The sequence below is a fragment of the Macaca nemestrina genome, chromosome 12 (genome assembly GCF_043159975.1).
Source record: "Macaca nemestrina isolate mMacNem1 chromosome 12, mMacNem.hap1, whole genome shotgun sequence".
NCBI classification, from domain to species: Eukaryota; Metazoa; Chordata; class Mammalia; order Primates; family Cercopithecidae; genus Macaca; species Macaca nemestrina.
The window spans coordinates 45,508,530-45,530,700 of record NC_092136.1 but is presented as its reverse complement, the minus strand read 5'-3'; the positions used below and the strand labels follow the sequence as shown (position 1 = coordinate 45,530,700).

The window sequence follows — 22,171 nt, the reverse complement described above, 5'->3', positions numbered from 1 at the left end:
TTTGGCATTTGTTCATTTGATACATATATACATATATAAAAATCTGTACATGGTAAAAATACAAAATAAGTATTTCTTTATAAGTTATACAATTAAACAGCTACCTTTTTAAAGTTTAAAAGCCATTGCAAAAAAAAAAAGAGTGAGAAAGAAATCTGGTCCGTCCTTTAAAGTCATTCACAATCTCCTTGGTATAAAATATCCATACAACATATGTGTACAAAATAGTGTACAGTTCATAAGAGCTGTGCAAAGACAGCAAAGTTCGGTTAAAAAAAATCAAAGAGGCTGTGTAGGTCTCTCTGTCCACACCGTGCCCATTTCCCAGGAGGTTTGCAGCTCAGCAACACCTCCCTAGGAATAACAAAAGGGCACAAGGTAGAGTGTGTGGTGTGTATACCGTGGATACAGAAAATAAAAAGAAAAAGCTTTAAAACACACATACAAGAATAGAGACTGCTCCTTCTCCCCCTTTAGAGAACTCACTTCTTTCCCCAGAGAGCTTTTGGAAGGTGACAGAGAAGACTCAATATGTATGTTGTGCCTTGGACCAGAAGGCACTAATATATATATACTGTTTTTGTTTTTGTTTTTTCCTTTTTGAAAATCTTGAGCTTTCTAAGAGAACACCTATGGGGAGACAGGAGTGGGGTGGGGGGTGGAGATGAGAGACTGGAGTGGAATAGGAGCCCCTTGCTACCTATTAGGGGAGGTGGAGGGATCTAGACAGTCAAGGTTGTTGGAGTTAGTTATATGATTTGGTGTTTTCACTCCTAACTCGGTTTCCTCCTCCATAAACAAATTTCCTACCATATAGGGTGGTTGCTGCTAACGACCAGCAGGGCCTGTCTCATAGTAAGGTCCAGGCCATGGGACGTAGGACACCCCACTGTTTAAAACAGTTTGCAATAAACAAAATAGAATGGAGCCCTTGCTGAAAAGTTAAGGCTGGGACCAAAACTTAAAGTTAACTTACGTGGGGAGGACTATTGGGAGTTGTTTTTTTTTTTTGGGAAGGAAATGTCTCTTTGGGGCTACTGCAGGGCCGGTGGCGCCCTCAACGAGGTGATGGTTCTACAGTCGAGAGAGGCAGCATCTGGGCACGGGCAAAAGTGAACGCGCAGACTGGACCCCACCTCTTCAATTTCAAAGCACTTAAAAACAGTACTCTGGAGTGCGAGCGGCTTCTAGGACACGGTGATTTCCTCCTCTTCTCCCTCCTCTTCCTCCTCGGAGTCTGAGAAGTCCGAAGGTTTCCCAGGACTGCTCGAGTGCGCGGGCGAGGGGGGCAGCGGCTCTGGCAGCCGTGGGTCCCGCAGGTGCGGGGGGTCGGGGGACGCGTGGTAGGCCAGGCGGTGGCGGGGGCTGCCCGGACCCTCCTCCTCCTCCTCTTCGTCCCCAGGACCCTTCTGGCCCACGTCGCTGAGGTCCGGGTGCGGATTGAGCTTGGTGGGCAGGGTCTGCTCGCGGCAGCCCCCGCTAGACAAGAGTTCGCGCTCTTTGGAGTTCCGCCATTTCATGCGTCGGTTCTGGAACCAGATTTTCACCTAGGATGTCCCGGCAGGCAAGAGGAAGGGAGAAGCAGCGGTCATATCTGGGGCCCCGGGGGACGCACGGGGCGGGGAGTGGAGTGGGGAGCAGGCTCTGTCCTTCCGGCTGTGTCCGCTCCCCACCCCCAGAAATGAGTACAGGTGGATCCCCGCACTGACTCCGCCCCCGCATCAGCGCGCGGTTTCCTTTGCCCCACCTGCTGCCATCCTGCCCCGAAGGGCGGGGTTGGGGGACCGCTGAGCCTGGGAGAGAAGGAGGGAAGTGGGGGTGGGGAGAGAAGAGTTCTATCCTGCGGAGCTTAGAGGGTAGTGGCCCGTGTACTCACTCCTTCTCTAGGCCTCGGTTTTCCCATCTGTACAGTGGGACCTAAGCGGTTTCCGAACCCTTGCAATTGACAGGTGTGCCTGGGAGGGGTGAAGGGCGGGGGCAGGGGGGGTGGTGCTGTGGAGGAACTGCGCTCACCTGCGAGTCTTTCAGGCCCAGCTTGGCCGCCAGCTTCTTGCGGTCGGGCTTGCTGATGTACTTCTGCTTCTGGAACATCTTCTCTAGCGCCTTGCGCTGCACGTCGGAAAAGACTGCTCGACGCAGCATGCCCCGCCGAGGCTTCCCGCGCGCCGCCAGCGGCCAGGAGAAGGTCCCGGGGATGGGCACGACGCTGGAGGACGCTGCAGGGTGGGGGGAGGTGGCGAGTGAGTGGGCGTACGCCCCCCATCCCCAACACGGCTCTCCCTGGCTTTTCGCTCTGATCCCTTCATCTCTTTAAAGCGCTCCTTTTTCTCCCCCTGGAGAATAGGCCACGAACCTACAAACCTGCGAGAGTGAAAAGCGCTTTCCGCCCAAATAACTTTCCCTTTCAACCGTGCAAACCCGGATTAGGTAAAACCACGGAAACACAGAAAATAGCCCCCACAATAGCCTGTTTCATTTTTCCATTCAGTGGACCCAGGGAAACAAACCTGCGTACATCAGCTAAAACAGCAATAGAAAAAATAAATTACAAAAATAAAAATAAAATATCCAACCGAGGCCACTGGGTTTCTCCCCTAAGCTTTTATCATTTCAGTGGCTTTTGCATTCTTTAGATGAAAATGAGGTGCTTTACTATTTTGATAAAGAGGGAAAAATCCGATTTAGATTTTTTTGAAAAATCCAATAAGTATTCATCTTTTTAATATTAATCCTTCCTCCCCTCCCCCACGAAACGTAAAGAATTCGGCCCGAATACATGAAAAGTGGCAGCTAATTAGCACATTGACTGCTTCCCAATGGGTATTGGTATGATAAAAGGGGGGAGAGTTTCGCTTTAAGCGAAAGAAAAAAACAAAACAAAAAGAAACAGAGACTCTAATGAAGCGTGAATGGTAATTGTGTAGTAATGAACTAACAGAAAAAGACTGAGGACAAGCAGCGAAAGCCATATATTACTGGGACAAAAGAGATTTACACTTTCAAACTAAACACAACTGCAGGCCAAGACCATTGGGAGAATACTGATGGCAGAGGCTTCTCTTCCCCGAATCGTTTTCATTAAATGGACATGAAAAGCTATTTATAAAGCTCGGGTTGTTTTTGTTAGAGCATTGAGATGAGGGAGAAAGGGAGCAAATTCCATTATTAGCAGCAGTGTGAATGGTGGTGGTGGTGGTGGTGGTGGTGCTGGGGGGGGGAGGGTGGCGAATTCTCTCTCCCCCTTTAAAAAATCAATTGCTTGTTTCTTTTGCTGATATTTGGGAATGCTGTCGTGCTTTTACCCATCCCCCGCAGGCCATACCCAGTTTTTCTTCTCTTTATAGGGACTCTTCTGCCTCCCTTTTAGTTTTGATCAGTGGCAGAGTTTTAGAGCCATAGTTTGAATCATCAGTGAGGTTACAGGAAGAAAACCTGGTGGAAGCTGTTTAAGGTATTGCTCCTTTAGGCTGGGAGACAATTATGGGCTTTCTTCCAACTGCTTCTTATTTTTCAAGATCAACGTTGTTTTATAAGACAGAGTGAGAAAGGAGTACGAGAAGGGGTTTGGAAATCAGGCTGGAAATAGAAAGTTGGGATTGGGGGAGGATCTAGTCCCCCTCCCACTGGGCAGCCCTAGGCATCCCACACAAGAGGGCACCCCATGTGGTCTTGTGAAAAGCCCGAAGACCTGAATGAGTCTTAAAGAGAAATTAGCCCCGGCTGGTAGGTGTCTCTCGGCGGCGTGGAGGGACTAGGGCCGGTCTGTGTGTGGCTGCCCGGAGGAGCTGACCAATTGGTCATGGTGCTGAAACCTTTGTGGGGAATCGTGGCCAAGTGCGCTGACTCTGTGGGAAAACGGCGGCGTGAAGGGATGCCAACAGCTCCTCGCCGGGAAGGGAACCGCCTCAAATTGGGACCATGACAATTCCTGCTAATTTGTAGAGCAGGGAATTGGTGCAAAGTGTCAAGCAGTCACTGCTTGTGCTAAATAGGGCATCAAATTGGCGAGACGGATTCATGAATGTTGTACGCCTCGCAACCTCTGAACCAGAGCATAACCCCGAGGGGTGGACGGAGAAATATGGCTTCGGAGCAGGGAGCAATGGGCCGGGGCTGGGGCGCCGCCCTGCCTCGCGCAAAGAAGGGGGACAAGACCTACCTGGGAAATAAGAAGATCTGATGAAAGGCTGAAAGGACCCTTCGAAGTAGGGAAATGCGAAGGTCTTGGGAGGGACGCTCTGGAGCAAGGCTGGGGATGTTTCTGGCGGGCAGGGGAGGGGGGCAGAAAGGAGAGAGGGAGACGGAAAGAATCTGATTACGTACTTGCCTATTGTATAGCACACTGAACGCACGATATAATTAGCCCTTCATCTGGTTTCAAAGACATCTTTCTTATATGTTGACAGGGTAAAATAAATCTTCCCAACATTGTCTTATCTGTAAAACTCTTTTCTTTGCCCCCAACATAATTCTCTGCGCAGTCCCACTCTACCCCAATCTCCATCCTGGGCACTAACGAGATAGGTAGGACTGAGTGGGGATGAAAGAAACTGGAGATTTATAATATTAGCTAATCCAATAAACATATCATATTGAGTTAAAAAAAAAAAAAAAAAACTCTCCTAGAAGCTCGAAGGCAGAAACGCAGACGTCCAGGGGCGTGCGCTCAGCGTTACTACACCAGATGAGACTGCGTGTGCTCCAGTTCATTCCGAGGATGGGGAGAGCCTGGAGGCTTTTCTTCCCCGGAATTGACTGGACTATTCTCATATTGCCTGACGTAGGGTCTCAGAGTTCGTGCGTATGTGTGTGCACCGATATGTGTGTGGGGGCCCGCTCGCTAGAGGAAACTGAGGCCAGGAGGACTCCGCGCATGCCTGGTACCTGAACGGGCCCTCAGGGTTCTGCCCTCGCTTACCTGTTCTGGGCCCCGAGGAGAGGATGGCGTTCACTCCAAACTTCAGAAACGTGGTCTCGCTGGCGGGCGAGACGGCAGTCGGCGAAGAGCCGCCCCGCCGGCTCCCGGGACCCGGGGAGCCCAGATCCGAGGCCCCCGTGTCGGTGAGGGCCGTGGGGGCCCCCTGCCTGGGCGGCGACATGCTGGAGGTGGGCACGCTGCGGGGCAGGTAGGCGGGGGGGCGGCTGATGCGGATCAGATCCTCCACCAGGAAGCTGGAGTGGCCAGAAAATGCCGACTGCAAGGACTGGGGCAGCGTCAAGGTGGGCGTGGGCCGCAGGAGGCTAGGGTACCCGGCGGGGGGCGCGAGGAGGCCGGGGAACATCATGGTAGGCGCGGGGCGGGCGAAATAACCCTTCTTTCAGTGGCCGGAGGGTAAACACCTCGCTTCCCGCCCCTCCCGCCCCCGCAGTGTCCTCTCTCTTGGGCTTAGCAAACGTCTCCAAGTAACAATCCCACTTGGGCGTCTGCGAGTCCTCCGTGGTCCTCCCGTCGAGGTGATGGTTTTATAGTGGCCCGCCCGCTAAAGCACTTTGAAAAGTGACAGCTCTGACAATGAAGTTCAACAAAGTTCTCCACTCGAGCTTCATTCGCCGGAGGCTCTGGACGCTCTGATTGGCGCAGGGGTGCAATTTATGATTGGATTAGTCTTCATAAGCATGGCCCGCACAATGGGCCGGCAACAAAGGCCCGCGCGCATCAATTCTGCATATCGACCGCCTCTTTGCAATACAGTGCGCCCCCAAAGCTCTCGCGGAAGGTTTTTGTTCCGAAGCAACACCCGGGCTAATTAAATGCCTATTTAGAAGTTTCAGATGACATCTTGCCTCATAGAAAAGGAATTATTTAAAGAACGCACTAAATTTATTTGCAGCTCCCCCGCTAAGCCTGGAAAATAAATCAATAAATATTCATAGAAATACATCTTCAGGCTATCAGCAAAGTTACCCTCCCTCTTATGGGGGTGGGGCAATGAAAAGTTTCAAGTCAGTGGACATAAAAATATACTCCCTTTCCGGTCCCTAACCCTATCCGTTAATCCAGCTGAAGCGTAAAGCAGATGTAGGGGTGAGTGAAATCAGTGTTAGAAGTCCCATTCTGACGACTCAGGGAGACTTGGAAGTGGATGCTTTGGGACCACTGGATGTGTGTCCGTAAGAGTGGGGGAGAGGTCTGGAGTTATTTCATCTCGGGAGACGGGTTGAGTTTGAGCGTTGGTGGATACCTGAACAGTAAAACGAGTCTCCTTCAAATTCCCGGCAACTTGGAAAACGATTTTCTCTAGGAGTTTCTGCAAGGGGCTCTCCGCACCTCACCTTGAAGGAGGAGCGGAGGAGAGCTGCGCTGGGCTGCGGGGCGGCAGGATTCCGCTTGAAAACAGCTCAGGCTGACCGGAAACTGCCTCCGGCAAGGGTATCCAATGGCTGTGAGTGCTATGCTGGCCGTTCTCCAACCACAGAGAGCTCTCGGCATTTTAAGTTGAAACTCACAGCCCTGACATTTTAAGTCATAGCAGCGAACCCTACCACTTGCGGGGCGCTTAACTTGGCCCAAGATTTGGCAGCTTCTTAATTAACTACAACGCACAAACACGTGAAAACCAGAGGGAAGGGATGCGGTTCCCAAGAATGTTGGTCTACCCCAGGAAAGCCTCCTCTGAATGTGGGGCTTCAAACAAGAATCTTCCTGGAGACAGTCCCTTCGCTTTCCTCTGGTTGGGGCTGAGGTGGCACTAAGACTCGATTCCCCCCATTTCTCTGTTCGGCGAGATAACAGATGTGTTAAATGTCCCATTCATCTCTTTAGTGTGGCTGAACCTCCCCAAAGAGAAGTGTGCAGCCCCGCCAGGCCGCCCTGATCCTATTAACCATGAACTAACTGTCACCTTCAGCTGGTTTTCCTTTTTGCTTTTTAACACAAAGCTTTCTGAAAAATCTTATTAACCAGCTTTATTTCTCTCGATGGTTTTGTTCGGGGTGTTTTGTGTTGATGATCTCCATGTCGCTGCTTTAACCATTCAATAAAAGTGCATCTGCGATTTATATCACATTAAACCAGAAACGGAGCCCGCTAAAACTCTCCCTTGATTCAAATTAAAAAGTTATTTAGGGCCCGGCTCCAGAGGCGAATTAATGCTAGAAGATGACGTAAGTACGGAGTTTCTGAGCCCAAGACTGCTCACGCTCATGGGCAGAGGGAGAAAACCAATCAGGAAAGAAACAACTTTTAAATAAGGGGCTATTTAAATATGGGAAGCGCCTCCCTGGAAACGGAAAAGGGAGATCTGTCGAAGAACGTCAGAAGTTCCTCTTTTTGAAGTTTGCAATAACATATGTGAGAAAAGTATAAGCTATCTGAACTCCTGCACTTTAACCTTGCCACGAGAAAGCTTCCCACTGCAATAAGACTGGCTCTCTCCCTTCCTCTCCCGTCCTTTTTTCCTCAGGCCCACCTCCCTCCTTTTCCCACTCCCTTTCCCTCTGCCCCCCACCCCTTTTTCTCTCCGCGTCTTAAGGACTTGGGCAATTGCCAGTTCCCAGAAGGACGCTCCGGGGGCTTCAGGACGTTTGATTCCCTACCGGTGAAGCGCTTGTCCAAGTCTTCCGGATGATCAGAATAGTCTATATTTGCCAAAATCAACTTGGATTTTGTTTTTTTGGAGGGGGGGAACGGTAAGAACTTGAAGTCAGCGTGAGCCCTTCCCACCTCCTCCTTCCCTGTTGGGGCGTTTGCCGGGGTGTAGTTTCCTGCCCGTTGACAGGCTTCATGCCACCCCCTAGCCCCCGCCCCAAGCCCCCGCCATTCTGCCTCACTATAGACTAACTGCTACTAACTTTTCGGGTTTTAAAAATCTACCCTGCCATTTTTTGGAGGGTGGATCAACCCCTTGCTGCGATCCACGTGGACCCTGTTTCCTGGGGTCGGTCTCCACAGCCTCCTAAAGAATTCCTAAAGCGCCAAAGAGGAAAAGTGAGGGCGGGGGCGAGGGCGCGAGGGCTGGCCGCCCGTGAAAAGGCAAAATAAATCCTAGGGAAGCAAGAAATTGGACGAAAGGATCTTACTTTAAGTGATCTCCTTGAACGCGTCTTTTCAAACTCCGCGATAGCCTAAGGGGTTGCGCAGCGCGGCGCGGCGCGGCGGCTGCTGCTAAGACCTGTGACTAATGCCATTTGACCTGAGCCCGTGGGGTTTCGTGCGTCCTGCCATTCATTGTTATGTCGTTATCTTCAAGTTTATTTCGGAGAAATCACTCGCAGTGTTTGTCTCAAGGCTGAGCTTTCTATTTCTCTTTCAAGGGAAAAGAAGACGGGAGGGGAAAAGAGAGAATCGGAGGCCCTGGTTTGGGGTTTAAGGTCCTTGCCTAGGCTGCGGGGGAGGCCGCAGCAGATCCGGCTGGGGTTCCCCGGGCCTAGGTGGCCAAAGCTGCCGAAACCTCCCTTGGATAGTAGAAAGAGCGTGTCGGAACGCACTCTGGGGGTTCCTTTCCCCCATCGCAGGGGAGAGCGAGCATGTTGCTGCCCTGGGCGCAGTGCAGTCCTAGCAGCAGCGCGGCCCTCTCCAGTGCTGGCCGTGCCTGGAATTCTTGGATAAGCGAAGGCCAGCAAGCGAGGCGAAACGGACACTACAAAGTAGAGAGTGGAGTGAGCTTCCCCGCCCTCTGAAAAGATGGCAAGTGTCCGTTTCGGGAAGGCTGCAACGCTAAGGTCACCCTTCGCAGGCTTCGGACCCCCAGGCCTCCACGCTCCCTGCCGTAGCAGCCAACAGAGTGAGAGCACATTTTGGAAGATTGGCCGGACGCCGGGCGGTGACAGGGAAAAGCGCCCGACGCCTGGCTTTGGGGTGGGGGAGTGAGGGGGTGGGGGCAGGGAGCTAACGGGCCAGGCGAAGGAGGAGGGCTGCGAGGCTCGGACTGAAAGAGCTTTCCTACCGCCCCAGTCCCTCTTTGCAAGCCTCTCTATTAAGACAGCTCTAAGGGGTTCACCTTCAGAATAGGCCACTAGGAGCTACCGCTGCCCCAGCTCTTTCTAGTGTCTCCCCCCTCACCCCCCATCCCTTTCACACGCACTCCCCTCTTTTTCCTTGAAAATCCTTCTATTGTGCCAATCAAGCAGATGGTTTGCAGGAAATATAGCTTGGCCTCGCTGACCGAAACTAATTTTAACTAGCTTTCCAAGCCCGAAACGTTTGTTTTGCTCTTACAAAATAGCCCCCAAAACAGCTGGCAAGGGTGAATTAAACCCATTAAAGACACATTTATAAGAAATTATATTCACATAGATTGTCTGAACCCCCTTGTGCTGCCTAAGAGAGGAGATGAGCGCATTTAAATGAAAATGTCGCCGGACGCTCCCCTCCTTAACATAGCCTGAAAGTCTCAAAACATTTTACTAAATAGATTAACTTGACTATTGTCTTGCATCACATTTATCAGCTTCATTAAGTGAATAGCTGAACAAATATATTACGCATGCATGAAAAGCTCTTTTTCAAGGAGCCTCATTGTATCCTCAGCCCTGACAGGTGGTTAACTGTGTGTTGTTTGTGTGTGTGTGTGTGTGTGGGTTTTTTTGGTGTTTTCTTTTACTTTTTTTTTATTATTATATTTTTTTAACCCGAAGAAAGGGGATCTCTGTAGGGTGGCACAGGGCTTGCAGTGCGGACTTGGAGAAAGTTTACTTTAACTACCTTCTTGGACAACCCTCTGCCCCAGCAATATTAAAACCATGTTGGGCCAAAGATATATGAGACCGTTCAAAATAATCAAAATTAAATTTTGGTAAGCCCAGCCTTGAGTGCTCTCTCTCTCTATCATTATCTCTGCCCCCTTGTCTGGGAAATTAATTTCATACTGCTCCTTTTTAAAGCTTTTTAAACATAGCCATTGTTTCTCCTTGTTTAACCAGCTTTTCACAGACTGCAGGATTAAATATTCTTCTTTTTAAAAAAAGAAAATAATAATAAAGACAGAGTCTCATTTTGTTGTCCAGGCTGGTCTCCAACTCCTGGCCTCAAGTGATCCTCCAGCATCTAAATATTCTTTTAACTCACATTTGGATGCATTTCACTTTACTGTATGTCTTTAGAAAACGTTCTTGTCTCCTGGGCCTCGGTGTCCCTATGGGTAAAACAAGGGGTTGCCCTAGAAAGCTCTCTAAGAGCCCTTTCAAATCTGATTTCCTGAGGTTTAAAAACCCTCAACTCTTTGTTGCGTTGTGAAGGGGCCCAGCAACTCCCAGTCCCTGAGCCCAGTGTGATGACAGGAAGGACAGCACCTCCAGGTTCTAGGGTGCTGCCTTGGTGGAGGGGAGGAAAGTGGAGTACTCTAGAGGCCTAAGGCAAATCTGCCAGCTGGGGAGGACTGCACACACTGGGTTCTCATTCCTGGGGTCTCAGGATACACTGGGTACCAAGAGCAAAAGCCTGGAGGTCACGCCACCCTCACATTCTGGTCCACATCCCTCCCTTCAAAAAGGCTGCCCTGCCTACTGCTCCTCTCCAGTTCTTGGTGAGAAGTGGGAGGGGATCTTCCCTGGCCCACTCCCCTTGTCCTGGGCCTCACTTTTTAGCTGCTTTGGTTACTGGTGGAGTGCCACAATGAGCCCCTTCCACGCCATGCTCCATCATCTTTTCCCTCTCTTGCCTTTTCTGCCTTCCCCTAACCCCAAGCTGGAACTATTGATGTTCTCTCCTGGAATTTTCTGGTTAAAGAGGCTTGGATGAAGGTGAAATTGGTGCTGGGTGGGAAAGGGTATAGAATCTTTCTCTGAAAGGGCTGCTTTTGTCCAAGGCAAGAGGAGCAGAACTGTGCTGTGAATGAAGGTTGTCTTATGATGTACATAAGTTATCTCTGCTTAAAAAAACAAAAGTTAGCCTGGTGCAGTGGCACACACCTGTAATCCCAGCACTCTGGGGTGCTGAGGTGGACAGATCACTTGATTCCAGGAGTTTGAGACCAGGCTGGGCAACATATTGAGACTCTGTCTCTAAAAAAAAAAATTTTTTTTAATTTCTTTTTAAAAGCTGTTTTGGAGCAGCCTCCAGAAGAATAAGAAGAGCTTGTTGGGTGTGGTGATGACTTGCAATCCTTTCCCAAGTGATTAATCTTCCCTGATGGTTTGATGAGATTCTTAGGGAGGGGGCTGAAGATAGTTGTGTTTCTTTTGGAAGAACTTCCTTCAGTCAGATAAGGGAATTTCAGAGCAAGCCACTCACTCCCTGTACTTCAGAAGGAGAAGTGGGAGAGGCAGAAGAAGGTCAGTGAGAGACTTTGTGTCTGAGGCTTATTTCTGAGGACTTTCAGTCTCCTTTGTTCAAAGCACTCAGCATGCCAAAGCGCCATATTTTGGGCTATTGTTTTCTGAGTACCAACAGAAGGAAAAGAAATTATGCTTAGAATCAGGACCCGTAAACTGGAGGAGTGCGGGAGAAACATCCTTGCCTCTAAACATCAAAGCTCATTTTGTCTCCGTTTGAGATTTAGAGATTTGCCCTGTTGGGACAAATAGGTAGACACCCATGGGAGGATTGGAGGCAAAGCTACTAGTTCTTCATAAATGTAGTGAAAGTTAGTTTTAAAAATTATTTTTTCTTCTAACAGGTAGGGAGTCTTGATTTGGCCAAAGGAGGGACTTATCAGAGGGGCTGTTTTGAACCATGAGCCAGTGCTTGAGAGGGAAATATTCTGGATTGTGTGAGCCTCTAAATTGCTGGAGAGTTATTTGCCTGGGGCTGAGGCTTAGATTTTAATGCAGTAAAGAGAGAAGGAGAAATCTCCAGGGACTTTTGCCTGCTCTACAGTTCTACTTAGTCAGTGTAGGGAAGGGAGAGGGAGGCATAAGAGAATGTGACATTCTCTTACATTGGTAAGAAATGAGGAAAATAGCTTTATTTATGGTATTACTATACTACACAAAGGCCTCAAGACCAAATGCCGGCTTCCATCTGCAGAAAGAAATAAGACAATCGCCTGCCTGCTTACCTTTATCTACCATCAACCTCCCCTCCCACTGCAGAGAGAAAAGAGATGGTCATCAGACAGAGAGGTTCCTTTCTGCCAGCTTACCCTCCATTCTATTCACATCCCTGCAGAGAAGCCCCCTCCTGCCTCCTTGGTAACTGTGCTGGTTGGTTATTTTTTGTTTACCCTTCTAAACCCCACTGTCTACTCTTTCTCCCTCCTGCTTTGCCCTGAGAGGCTGGCCTCTAGGCCATGCATTGACACGGGATACCTTGCTGGCTAGATTCTTCTAGCTGATTCCTATCAATGGAAAGCACTAGCACCAACTCAAGGGCAGAAGAGGTATTTATTCCTCCCACTCCCTTCTTGCCTAGTTGCATTTCTGGGAGGGACTGTAGCTACAGCTTCCAAGATCACTGGACTCTGGCAACATTGTCCTTTCAACCTTCTGCCCTTTCACACCTATGGACATAATGGGATATAATGGCTTCCCACTGTTGCTGGTCTTTAAGTACATTAATATCCTTTGTTTATTTCCTTTACCCACTCACACCTCTACAAACAGTCTCTTGCATATGCACTAGAAAATCTGCTGCTGGAATCCTGACTGATACAAGGACCTTGTTCTCCATTATTCTTTCTATATATAGCTTCATATTTTCTCTATATTACCTTTAATATTCCCTTCATCACTGGTTCTTTCAAATTGTGTTCATTTTCAAAAGGACTCTCCATTGACCTTATGTCTGTCTGTAACTACCTCTTCTTAGAAATGTCCTGTAACTCCTGTGAGGCCTACAGATGGAGGCTTACCTTCTGTGAGGACTACACATGGAATCCCACCCTACTTTACTACTCACCCTACATTATGAAGGGCCACACACCCCGAAGTGTTGACACCTGGTCTGAATATCTGAAATCCATCCCCAAGCCCCACAAACAGCCATTCCTGGGCTATGCCTTAGATTTGGTGATAGGCATACCAGTGATGTGATCCACCCCTTGGGCAGAGAGACCTGGGAGGGGTTTGTGCAGTCTTTGAAAATGAGCTTGGTTCTATTTGGGCAAAGAATTCCTGGGCCTAAAAGGGAATATATAGGCTCTAGGTGAACATGTGTCTCTGTGGCCCCATGGATTCCTGCCCCATGGAGATGCATAGGGCTGTAGAGAACCCAGACTGGGGACCTATCTTAAGCACATGCCCCAAGCAAGGTCCCTGTTTGGTCTAAGCATGATACTTCTTTCATAACCAAAATTTTTGAAAGTGATGTCCGCCTTGGCTTATTTCATTTAACATAATGTCCTCCCAGTTCATTCATATTGTTACAAATAACAAAATTTAATTCCTTTCTGTGGTTGAATAGTATTCCACTGTGTATATGTACCACGTTTTATCCATTCATATGCTTATGGACACTCAGGTTGATTCCATTTCTAGGCTATTATGAATAATGCTGCAATAAATATGACAATGCAGATATCTCTTCAACAAACTGATTTCATTTCCTTTGGATGTATACCCAGTAGTGGGAGTGCTGGATCATACAGTAGTTCTATTTTTAAATTTTTGAAGAATCTATATACTGTTTTTCATGTCTATACTAATTTACATTCCCACCAAAAGTGTGTGAGACATTCATTTTCTGCACATTCTCACCAACACGTGTCATCTTTTATCTTTTTGATAGTAGCCATTCTAACAGATGTGAGATGGTATCTCATTGGGGCTTTAATTTGCATTTCCCTGATGATTAGTGATGTTGAACAGTTTTTTTATATTCCTGTTGGTCATTTGTATGTCTTCTTTTGAGAAATGTCTATTCAGATCCTTTGCCCATGTAAAAATTTGAGCTGTTTTCTTGCTATAGAATTATTTGCATTCCTTATGTATTTTGGATATTAACTTCTTAGCAGATGTGTAGTTTACAAATATTTTCTCTTATTCTGTAGGTTTTGTCTTCACTCTGTTGGCCCTTTCCTTTGCAATGCAGAAACTTTTTTAGTTTGATGCAGCCCCATTTGTCTAATTTTACTTTCGTTGCCTGTGCTTTTTGGTCATATTCAAAATAACTATTGCCCAGACCAATGTCATGAAGCTTTTCCCCTATGTTTTCTTCTAGTAGTTTCACAGTTTCAGGTCTTACATTTAAATCTTCAATCTGTTTTGAGTAGATTTTTGTATATGGTGTGAGATAACAGTCTAATTTTATTCTTCTGCATGTGGATATTCAGTTTTCCCAGAACTCTTTATTGATGAGACTATTCTTTCCCCATTACATGTTCTTGGCATCTTTGCCAAAAATCAGTTGGTGCTAAACATGTGGGTTTGTTTCTGGGCTCTCAATTATGTTCCATTGGTCTGTGTGTCTGTGTTTATGCCAGTACCATGCTGTTCTGGTTACTATAGCATTGTAGTATGTTTTGAAATCAGGTCATATCATGCTTGCAGAAGTTCTTTTGGATAGCATTGACTAGGGTTCCTGAATATGGGAAACTGAAGCCAAAAACCTGAGGCTGCTGGCCTGCAGAAATGGAAACCTAGAACGATATGACTGCTGTATTCAGATACTAAAAGGCTGCCAAGAGAAAGTAAGTAATGAGTTCCCTGTTACTAGAAGGAGCCAAGGAATAGCATACTTTACAGCAAGTAGGGAGATTTTAAAACATACATTAGATCTTATCACTCTACCCTTTCTTTCAGTCAACAAATATTTAGTGACACCCTAGCATATGCCAGCAGGTGCTATTCCAAGTGCTGGGAATGCTGGAGTAACAAGACATACACAGTTCCTGCCATCCTGGGCCTTCCTATTCCACGGAGAATGAAGTGGAAGCAGGTCCTGATGGCCCCTTCATCCTCCCCTCCTTACCCATATTCCTGCCATCCCCATCTCCTCTCTCCTCTAAGGTGCCAGGTTTCTTCTTACTACTCTAGTTTTGCATGTGCTTTTTCTTCTGCCTTCTTAATTTGTTTAACTCTTGTTCATCTTTCAAATTACAACTTAAATACTACTTTCTCATCATTCAGTTTTAATCACCTTATATTTTTTCTTCTTGGGATGATATATATATATATAAAGCATTGCCACTTACTAACTGTGTGACCTTGGGTCTGGTTACTCAGCCTTCCTGTTCCTTAGTTTCTCCAACTGCTTTATCTAAAATAGGTATAATAATACCTACCATAAAAGATTGTAAAAAATACATATTCCCTATAACAGTGACCAGCCTATATTTAGATTCATGAGAAGTTTAATGCCTTTACCCCTCAAGAAACAAAATATTCTAACTCCTAATTCTACACCAGATTTCCTTTTAGATATTGGTGAAGATTTTTGTTTTGTTTTGTTTGTTTTTTGAGACGGAGTCTCACTTTGTTGCCCAGGCTGGAGTACCGTGGTGCAATCTCGGCTCAATGCAACCTCTGCCTCCTGGGTTCAAGCAATTCTCCTGCCTCAGTTACCAAGTAGCTGGGACTACAGGTGTGTGACACCATACCCAGCTAAGTTTTTGTATTTTTATTAGAGATGCGGTTTCACTATGTTGGCCTAGCTGGTCTGGAACTGCTGACCTCAAGTGGTGATCCACCTGTCTTGGCCTCCCAAAGTGCTAGGATTATAGCCACGAGCCACCACATTCGGCCTGGTGAAGAATACTTAAACCAATAATAATAACAGGAACTTTTTTAGTTTGATGCAGCCCCATTTGTCTAATTTTACTTTCGTTGCCTGTGCTTTTTGGTCATATTCAAAATAACTATTGCCCAGACCAATGTCATGAAGCTTTTCCCCTATGTTTTCTTCTAGTAGTTTCACAGTTTCAGATAGTGATATAGTGATATATGCCTTTTCTTACTATGTGTCTGGTACTTTGTTAAATATTTTCCATGCATTATTTAAAATAATCCTCAAAAGAATCTTATGAGGTAGATACTATTGTTATTCCTACTTATTTAAAGGAGAGGACACAGAAACTGAGGGAAAGTTAATAATATTAACTGTGGTAGCTTTATATCATGTTAACTTGACTAGGTTGAACTACACTTTTCAGGATTCCCTCCCTATGTGATTCCAGTTAGGGTAGGCCACAAAAGAAAACCTGAGAAATTTGGAGAGTGAAAGAAAAGCGATAGCCCTGTTGTAGCCACTTCACTGGCATGAGGCAGCAGCTGGCCCTGCAAGTGCTCTGTGCTCCCCAGTTTCCTTGACTCCAGGGCCAGTTGTGCGTGTTTAGCTGTATGAAGAAGGGCTTGCGCTTTGGTAGGACTTCCACACTCACAAGAACAGGGGCAGCAGGGACTGATCAGCACGGGTTTTAGTCTGTTCTCATGGGCTTCCAGCTCATGCTGGTGGTTCTATCCTGCTCTTGATCTCCCCTTACTTTTTGTCCAACATTCCTTCTCGACTGCCTGCCCCTTGCGCTCCAGCATTAGACATGAAGGTGACATCCTTATGGAGGATGCTTAGTTGGCTCTCACAATTGTATCAGGTTAAACTCCTGTAAAACATCTATATACATATATATGGATATGGATATATAATATATATGCTACATATGTATTCTATAATACATAGATTATATATAGGCTACATATGTATGATATATATGAGGTATATCTGACGTAGTATTATGTAAGAGATATATGTATGCATATATTTTATTGGTTCTGAACCTCTCATTGAATCCAGACTCGTGCAGTGCCCAAGGACACACAGAGAGTAAAAGCCAGAGCTGAGGCTTGGAACTCCGTACTCTGCCCCAGAACCAATGTTCATAACCATTATTCTATACCAACCCAGAACCACTCTCTAAGAAAGTCTTGGGATTTTGGAGGTTGATGAGAGTTGTCTGTGGTTTCAATTCTAATCTGGGGCCCTCTTCTTCTGCCTTGAAGTACTAACAGGGATTAAAATGTCATTATACTCATAAGCCTAGCCAAACTGACACCCAGAAGGCATTCAGCAACAAAGTTTCACTGGCTTATAAAAATCAGGAGTTCCACTACTAGTACTACTACTACTATCAGTACTACTACTACCAAGGATGTGACCACATATTTAGCACTTACAGAATTCCAGGTACTGTTCTAAGTGCTTAGATATCAACTCATTTAATCTTTACAACAGTCTAAATAAGTGGATGCAGCATTTCTAGCACCCACTTACTCACAGAAGTAGTTACTAGATTTTTAAAAAGTGAACTTTGTGAGGGCAGGGGACCAAGCATGTGGGGGAGAGCTCGGATTCCTGCTCTGATGAAGGGAAATTAAATACGAATTCCAGTTCTACCTTGGCTCCAGTTTGAAGTACATATATCTCAAGTGTCTAGGACATATCTATCAGTCAGGATGCCTTTGACTGCAAGTGGCAAAAGACCCATCCAAAAATAGAATAAACTCTAAAGGAAAATTATTATTTCCCCAAACAAGAAAGCCAGCGGGAAGGTAATCCCAGAAGGAAGAATCCCAGGCAGACAGAGAAGGGATGGCAGATCAGAGTTCATTAATTCATCAGCTTATTGATAGCACTAAAGACTCAGGTTCTTCCCTTCTCTGCTCAGCCATCTTTAATGTTTGAATTGCCCTCTTTGGCTGGTTCCCGATTGGTCCCTGATGGTTCCCTTACCTCCAGGCATCACAAGCCAGTGACAATGTTCAGCAGAAGAGGAATGAGCCAATTTATTATATTCTCCTTCCTTTTATCAGCAGGGAAAATCTTTTCCAGAAGCCCAACCTAAGGATTGCTTTTAGTGCTAATTGACCAGTCACTGGCAAGGAAAATTGAATCACCATTATTTGATTAAACAGATCAAGGTTCACCTCCCTGGGGCTAGTGAAGGGCCCAACTTCCTGTAAACACGTGCATGTTATTAAGGAAAAGGGGGATTGGGGAAAGGACTGGTTATGGCAAGGTATTTTTTAACATCATGTGGAGCCATGTGGTATATTGTAGGATGTGTAGTGGCATCACTGGCTTCTACCCACTAGATACCAGTAGCACATCTCTCAAACACCTCATCACGATGGTCAGAAATGTCTCCAGTGATATGGTTTGGCTGTGTCCCCACTCAAATCTCATCTTCATTGTAGTTCCCACAATCCCCACCTGTTGTGGGAGGGACCTGGTGAGAGGTAATTCAATCCTGGGGGTGGTTACCCTCATGCTGTTCTCGTGATAGTGAGTTCTCACGAGGTTTGGTAGTTTTATAAGGTGCTGCCCCGCCCCACTGACTGTCATTCTTCTCTCTCCTGTCATCATCTGAAGAAGGACATGTTTGCTTTCCCCTCCACCATGATTGTAAGTTACCTGAGGCCTCCCCAGCCATGCTGAACTGAAAGTCAATTAAACCTCTTTCCTTTATTAGTTACCCATTCTCGAGTATATCTTTATTAGGAGCATGAGAATGGACTAATACATCCAGAAACTGCCAAATGTTCCCGGGGGCGTGAGGTTGGGGGGCCGCTATTTAACCCATTTGAGGACGACTTGGTTAGAGGATAGCAGGTCCTGCACTTCTGGCTCCAGGCAGGCTGTGAGCTGGGAAGGGACTGAAGAATGAGAAGGTGACCACAAAGGGTCAGTTATGGAAACCTAGAAAGCAAGGGCCAGTCGGGGTAGCTTGGGAGTGTTTGTCACCAGAAGAAGGCAACTGGAGGCTGAGTCCTGTAGGCTGATGCGCTAAGTCTCCTAGATGTTTCCTGTTGAGAATCAGGACTGAATAGGGCTGAGCTTGCTGGAGAAGATTCCCATGGCCCTCAATTGTAGGTAAAGGAGGGATGTGACAGGAGAGGGATTTTAACCAGAATGGTCATCCTGAACACTCCTGAGCATATGTCACTGCACATACATCTAGCCATCAGTAGATACTGAATGAGAGTTTGTTAAATAAATGATGAAAACACAGAACAAAGGAAGGGAAAAACGGAGTTGCACTTATTTTATTTTATTTTTTTTCTGAGACAGTTTTGCTCTGTTGCCCAGGCTGGAGTGCAGTAGTGCAATCCTGATGCAATGCAGCCTTGACCTCCCAGGCTCGAGCAATCTCTGATGTCAGCCTCCTGAGTAGCTGGAAATACAGGTGCGTGTCACCGTGCCCAGCTAATTATTCTTGCATTTTTTGTAGAGATGGGGTTTTGCCATGTTGCCCAGGCTGGTGTCAAATTGCTGAGCTCAAGCGATCTGCCTGCCTCAACCTCCCAAAATGCTGGGGTTACAGGTGTGAGCCACCACACCCAGCCTGAGTTGCATTTATTTTTGAGTAAAAATGTGGTATCAAACAACATTCCTGAATAGCCACTAAACCTGTAATTGCTGGATATCAAGCAACACATTTTAGACATTTGCCGAAAAGCATCAGGGTTAGGGTGAGAGGAAAGGGAGTGTGGCCCTTTTAGTAAAAATTAATTGTTACAGTTTAATGTGTTTGCTCAATGCCTCTTTTACTTTTAAATGGAAGTCTACTTTTTGTGAAAATAGAGATATCCTCTGGAATAATAGAAAGCAAAAGCAAACTGCAAAAAAATGCCAAATGGCATTTGGCAAAAAAAAAAACAATTTTTCTTGTAGTTAGCTGAATGAGTGTTTACGAATTTTAATTCTTAATACTTATTTTGCTTTCTTATTTTTTAAAAGTGAATAGTTTCCTAATATGCATATGTAGTTAAAACATGTTTCAAAGGCTTTCTCAAATTCAGAGCCTCTAGAGGGATTGTGGTTAGAAAAGAAATTTCTGCCCTCATCAATTCAGAAAGACAAGCTTTGCCTGCGGGGTCATGCCCCTCTATTTTAGGTTGTGTTAAAAGGGGGCACCGAAATATTCAAACTATTTTACTACAAAGCTAACAAACATACCGACGGCCCCAGTTTCTACTCATGTGTAACTTCTGACCCTTTCTCAAAAAAGCAAGTACTATGATTACTAGGCATTGCTTTTTAAAAATAAAGCTTGCGTTGTTTTCTTCCTCTCATTTGCATTTTCATCATAGAACAGTTCACAAATCCATGTGTTTTTTTTTTCTGCCACCATTCAAGATATTTTGCTATCAGTTATGTGCAATCAATCGCATAAAGCATGAAGAGACCGAGGCTGCTGTTCATATGTTGCCTGTTAATCTAATTACTGAGGTGGGGGCTCCAGAAATAGAGCTGCCCACATAGAAAAGCTGTCCCCCCACCTGGTGGATTGTTTAGCCAAGCTTTTTAAATGTGCAGAGTTTAAAAAAGAAGGGGGACAGGAGGAGGCACGGGTAAAGAAATAAATCTTTTTTTTTTTTTTTTTTTTTTTAAGTTTCTATGCAGAGCAACGGAAAGAATTTAGTGGTTGTCAACATGAGTTTAGTACGAAGGTATGGTTTAAAACGTAGGTTCATTTTGACTGAGCTTCAGGTCACGCAAGTCCAGGGAAACCTGTGCTGCTATTTGTTTTTTGTGTGTTTTAAAAAGAGTTCATAAGACGTTAAGGGAGGGAGATGAAGCGGAGGGGGCGTCCCAGGGGGATGACGTCTATTAAAGGGTGGATACTTCAGGGGTGTTATTTCCAGAGGCTCTTAGTGACTGATTGTGTGAAAGGGTAGCTCTGAATGAGCAGCTCCAGCCTGGCTTGATTTTGAACTGGTTTTAATCCTTGATTCCTACAAACAAAATAAAATACCTTGTCGAATAGAGCCCATTGAGTGCGGATGATGGGTTAGGAGTGGGGGTAAGAGATGGTAGCGTGGATGCTTGTTTATCGAGGAGGAGTTGTCCGTTGTTCCTGGAGCCGGTGAAAGGAAAGACGCCAGAATCTGATGGCTGGGGTAGCATTGATGTGAGGTAACGGGGTAATCGGATTGAAAGGGAGCCATAGTATTTATGTCAGTTCACATTTGTCAAAGGAATAATATGAGGTGCTACCTAGCTGAGGCATTGGCCTGGGGGTTCAGTTAGCAAGCATCCAGGCCTCATTGGATTCAAATATAAATTAATTCTCACAGGAGCATTGCCTGATTAATCTATTTGCATAATAGTAGAAAAACTGCAGAGTGGTTACTTTTTTTTTTTTTCTTCTGCAGGGATTTGGACAAAAAAAGTTTAAATTCATTTGAAAGAAGAGGGTGTGAGAAGTCAGAGAAGCAAAACCCCCCTCTGGGGCTCCCAGAGCTGTTTTCTGGACCAAGAAGAGTTGGAGTTGAGGGAAGCCCCATTGGCTCAAGAAGTTTAACTCTTCCTAGGAAAAATCACCTTTTTCTGAAGCATTAGGAGTCTTAGGTCTTGGCTCAGATGGTGGGGTCTGGTTCAGCAGAGGCTCAGGACATCGGCCCAGAGTGAAATATCCCCCTAGGTTTAGGTTCTGGTCAAAGGACATCATAGTTTCAAAAATATAGAGGTTCAGTTGTGATGTACTCAGGTTCGCTGGGTGTTTCTGAAAATAATTTCAAGTCTATTTGCTATTTCATTGAGAAATAAGTAATTGGGCTTATAAAACTCAGGACATTCATGACCTATTTTGACTCAGTGCATTCAATCAATGAGAACCGGCTGAGCACAGCCTGGTGCTGCTGGTGTGTGTGGTGAGTATGACAATGAAATCTGTGTCTTATTTTTAAAAACCATGTTATAAAAACAGGATGGATGGAAGAGGACTAACAGTTCCTGAGTTTCACATTTTTGATGCCAAAGTTATTTTTTCTGTAAAAATTTTAATAACAGAATTTTGAAATATAGCTATAAACATTACTTAGCAAATCCAGCCTTGATTACTTCCAGTCTTTGCTCAAGAAGAAAGACCTTTCTTTTCATAGTACTATAGGCACTGTCTTCAGTATTTCTTACACATTCTTATGACTTTCATTCCTTTATCATTTCTTTATCACTGTTGTGATAAAGAAAGCACCAAAGCCATTTAGATGCAACAGCCACGTTGGCTCAAAATGCTTCTATTTTCACCAGTTCCAGATGGAGAAACCTTACAAACAACAGCAAGGCAAATCCTATTTTATAACTGATCACATGGTTAATTCCAAATTTTATTTTGAAAACTTCCTGCTGTGGTAGAAATGCCAATGGTAGGTGCTTGACAAATGTTCATTTCATTTTCTTTTATTGACTACACCCAGAATGACAATGAGATGTCCTTGTTGCTTAGGAAAATCAAGGAATAAGAGCCTAATACCAGCAGAGAAGAAAAGGTCTATTTCATGCACTTCCACGGCTTTGGGAGTGCCCACCTAGCTGAGGACCCCCTTTCTTTGAGCTCTGCGTTTCCTCATCCCCTATTAA

General features: G+C 45.7%; 1 protein-coding gene across 1 annotated transcript; it reads right to left on the bottom strand.

Moving 5' to 3' along the window:
- Window positions 1–967: 967 nt before the first annotated feature.
- On the bottom strand, window positions 968–5,437 carry LOC105487006 (developing brain homeobox 1). The gene is made up of 4 exons (XM_011750269.2): window positions 4,919–5,437; window positions 4,160–4,261; window positions 2,014–2,216; window positions 968–1,547 (listed from the first exon to the last, which is right to left on the bottom strand). Exons 1-4 carry the CDS (start codon window positions 5,283–5,285, stop codon window positions 1,188–1,190), a joined length of 1,032 nt encoding a protein of 343 aa, XP_011748571.2. The 5' UTR covers window positions 5,286–5,437; the 3' UTR covers window positions 968–1,187.
- Window positions 5,438–22,171: the final 16,734 nt, after the last annotated feature.

What these genes read in the sequence shown, in the direction of transcription:
- LOC105487006 (XM_011750269.2), bottom strand. Translation starts at nt 5,285, where the DNA reads ATGATGTTCCCCGGCCTCCTCGCGCCCCCCGCCGGGTACCCTAGCCTC. An exon ending in CTCCTCGGGGCCCAGAACAG is followed by an intron (nt 4,262 to 4,918) that starts GTAAGCGAGGGC and finishes CCTGCCCGCCAG; the next exon opens with AAACATCCCCAGCCTTGCTC. An exon ending in TGGGCCTGAAAGACTCGCAG is followed by an intron (nt 1,548 to 2,013) that starts GTGAGCGCAGTT and finishes GGGACATCCTAG; the next exon opens with GTGAAAATCTGGTTCCAGAA.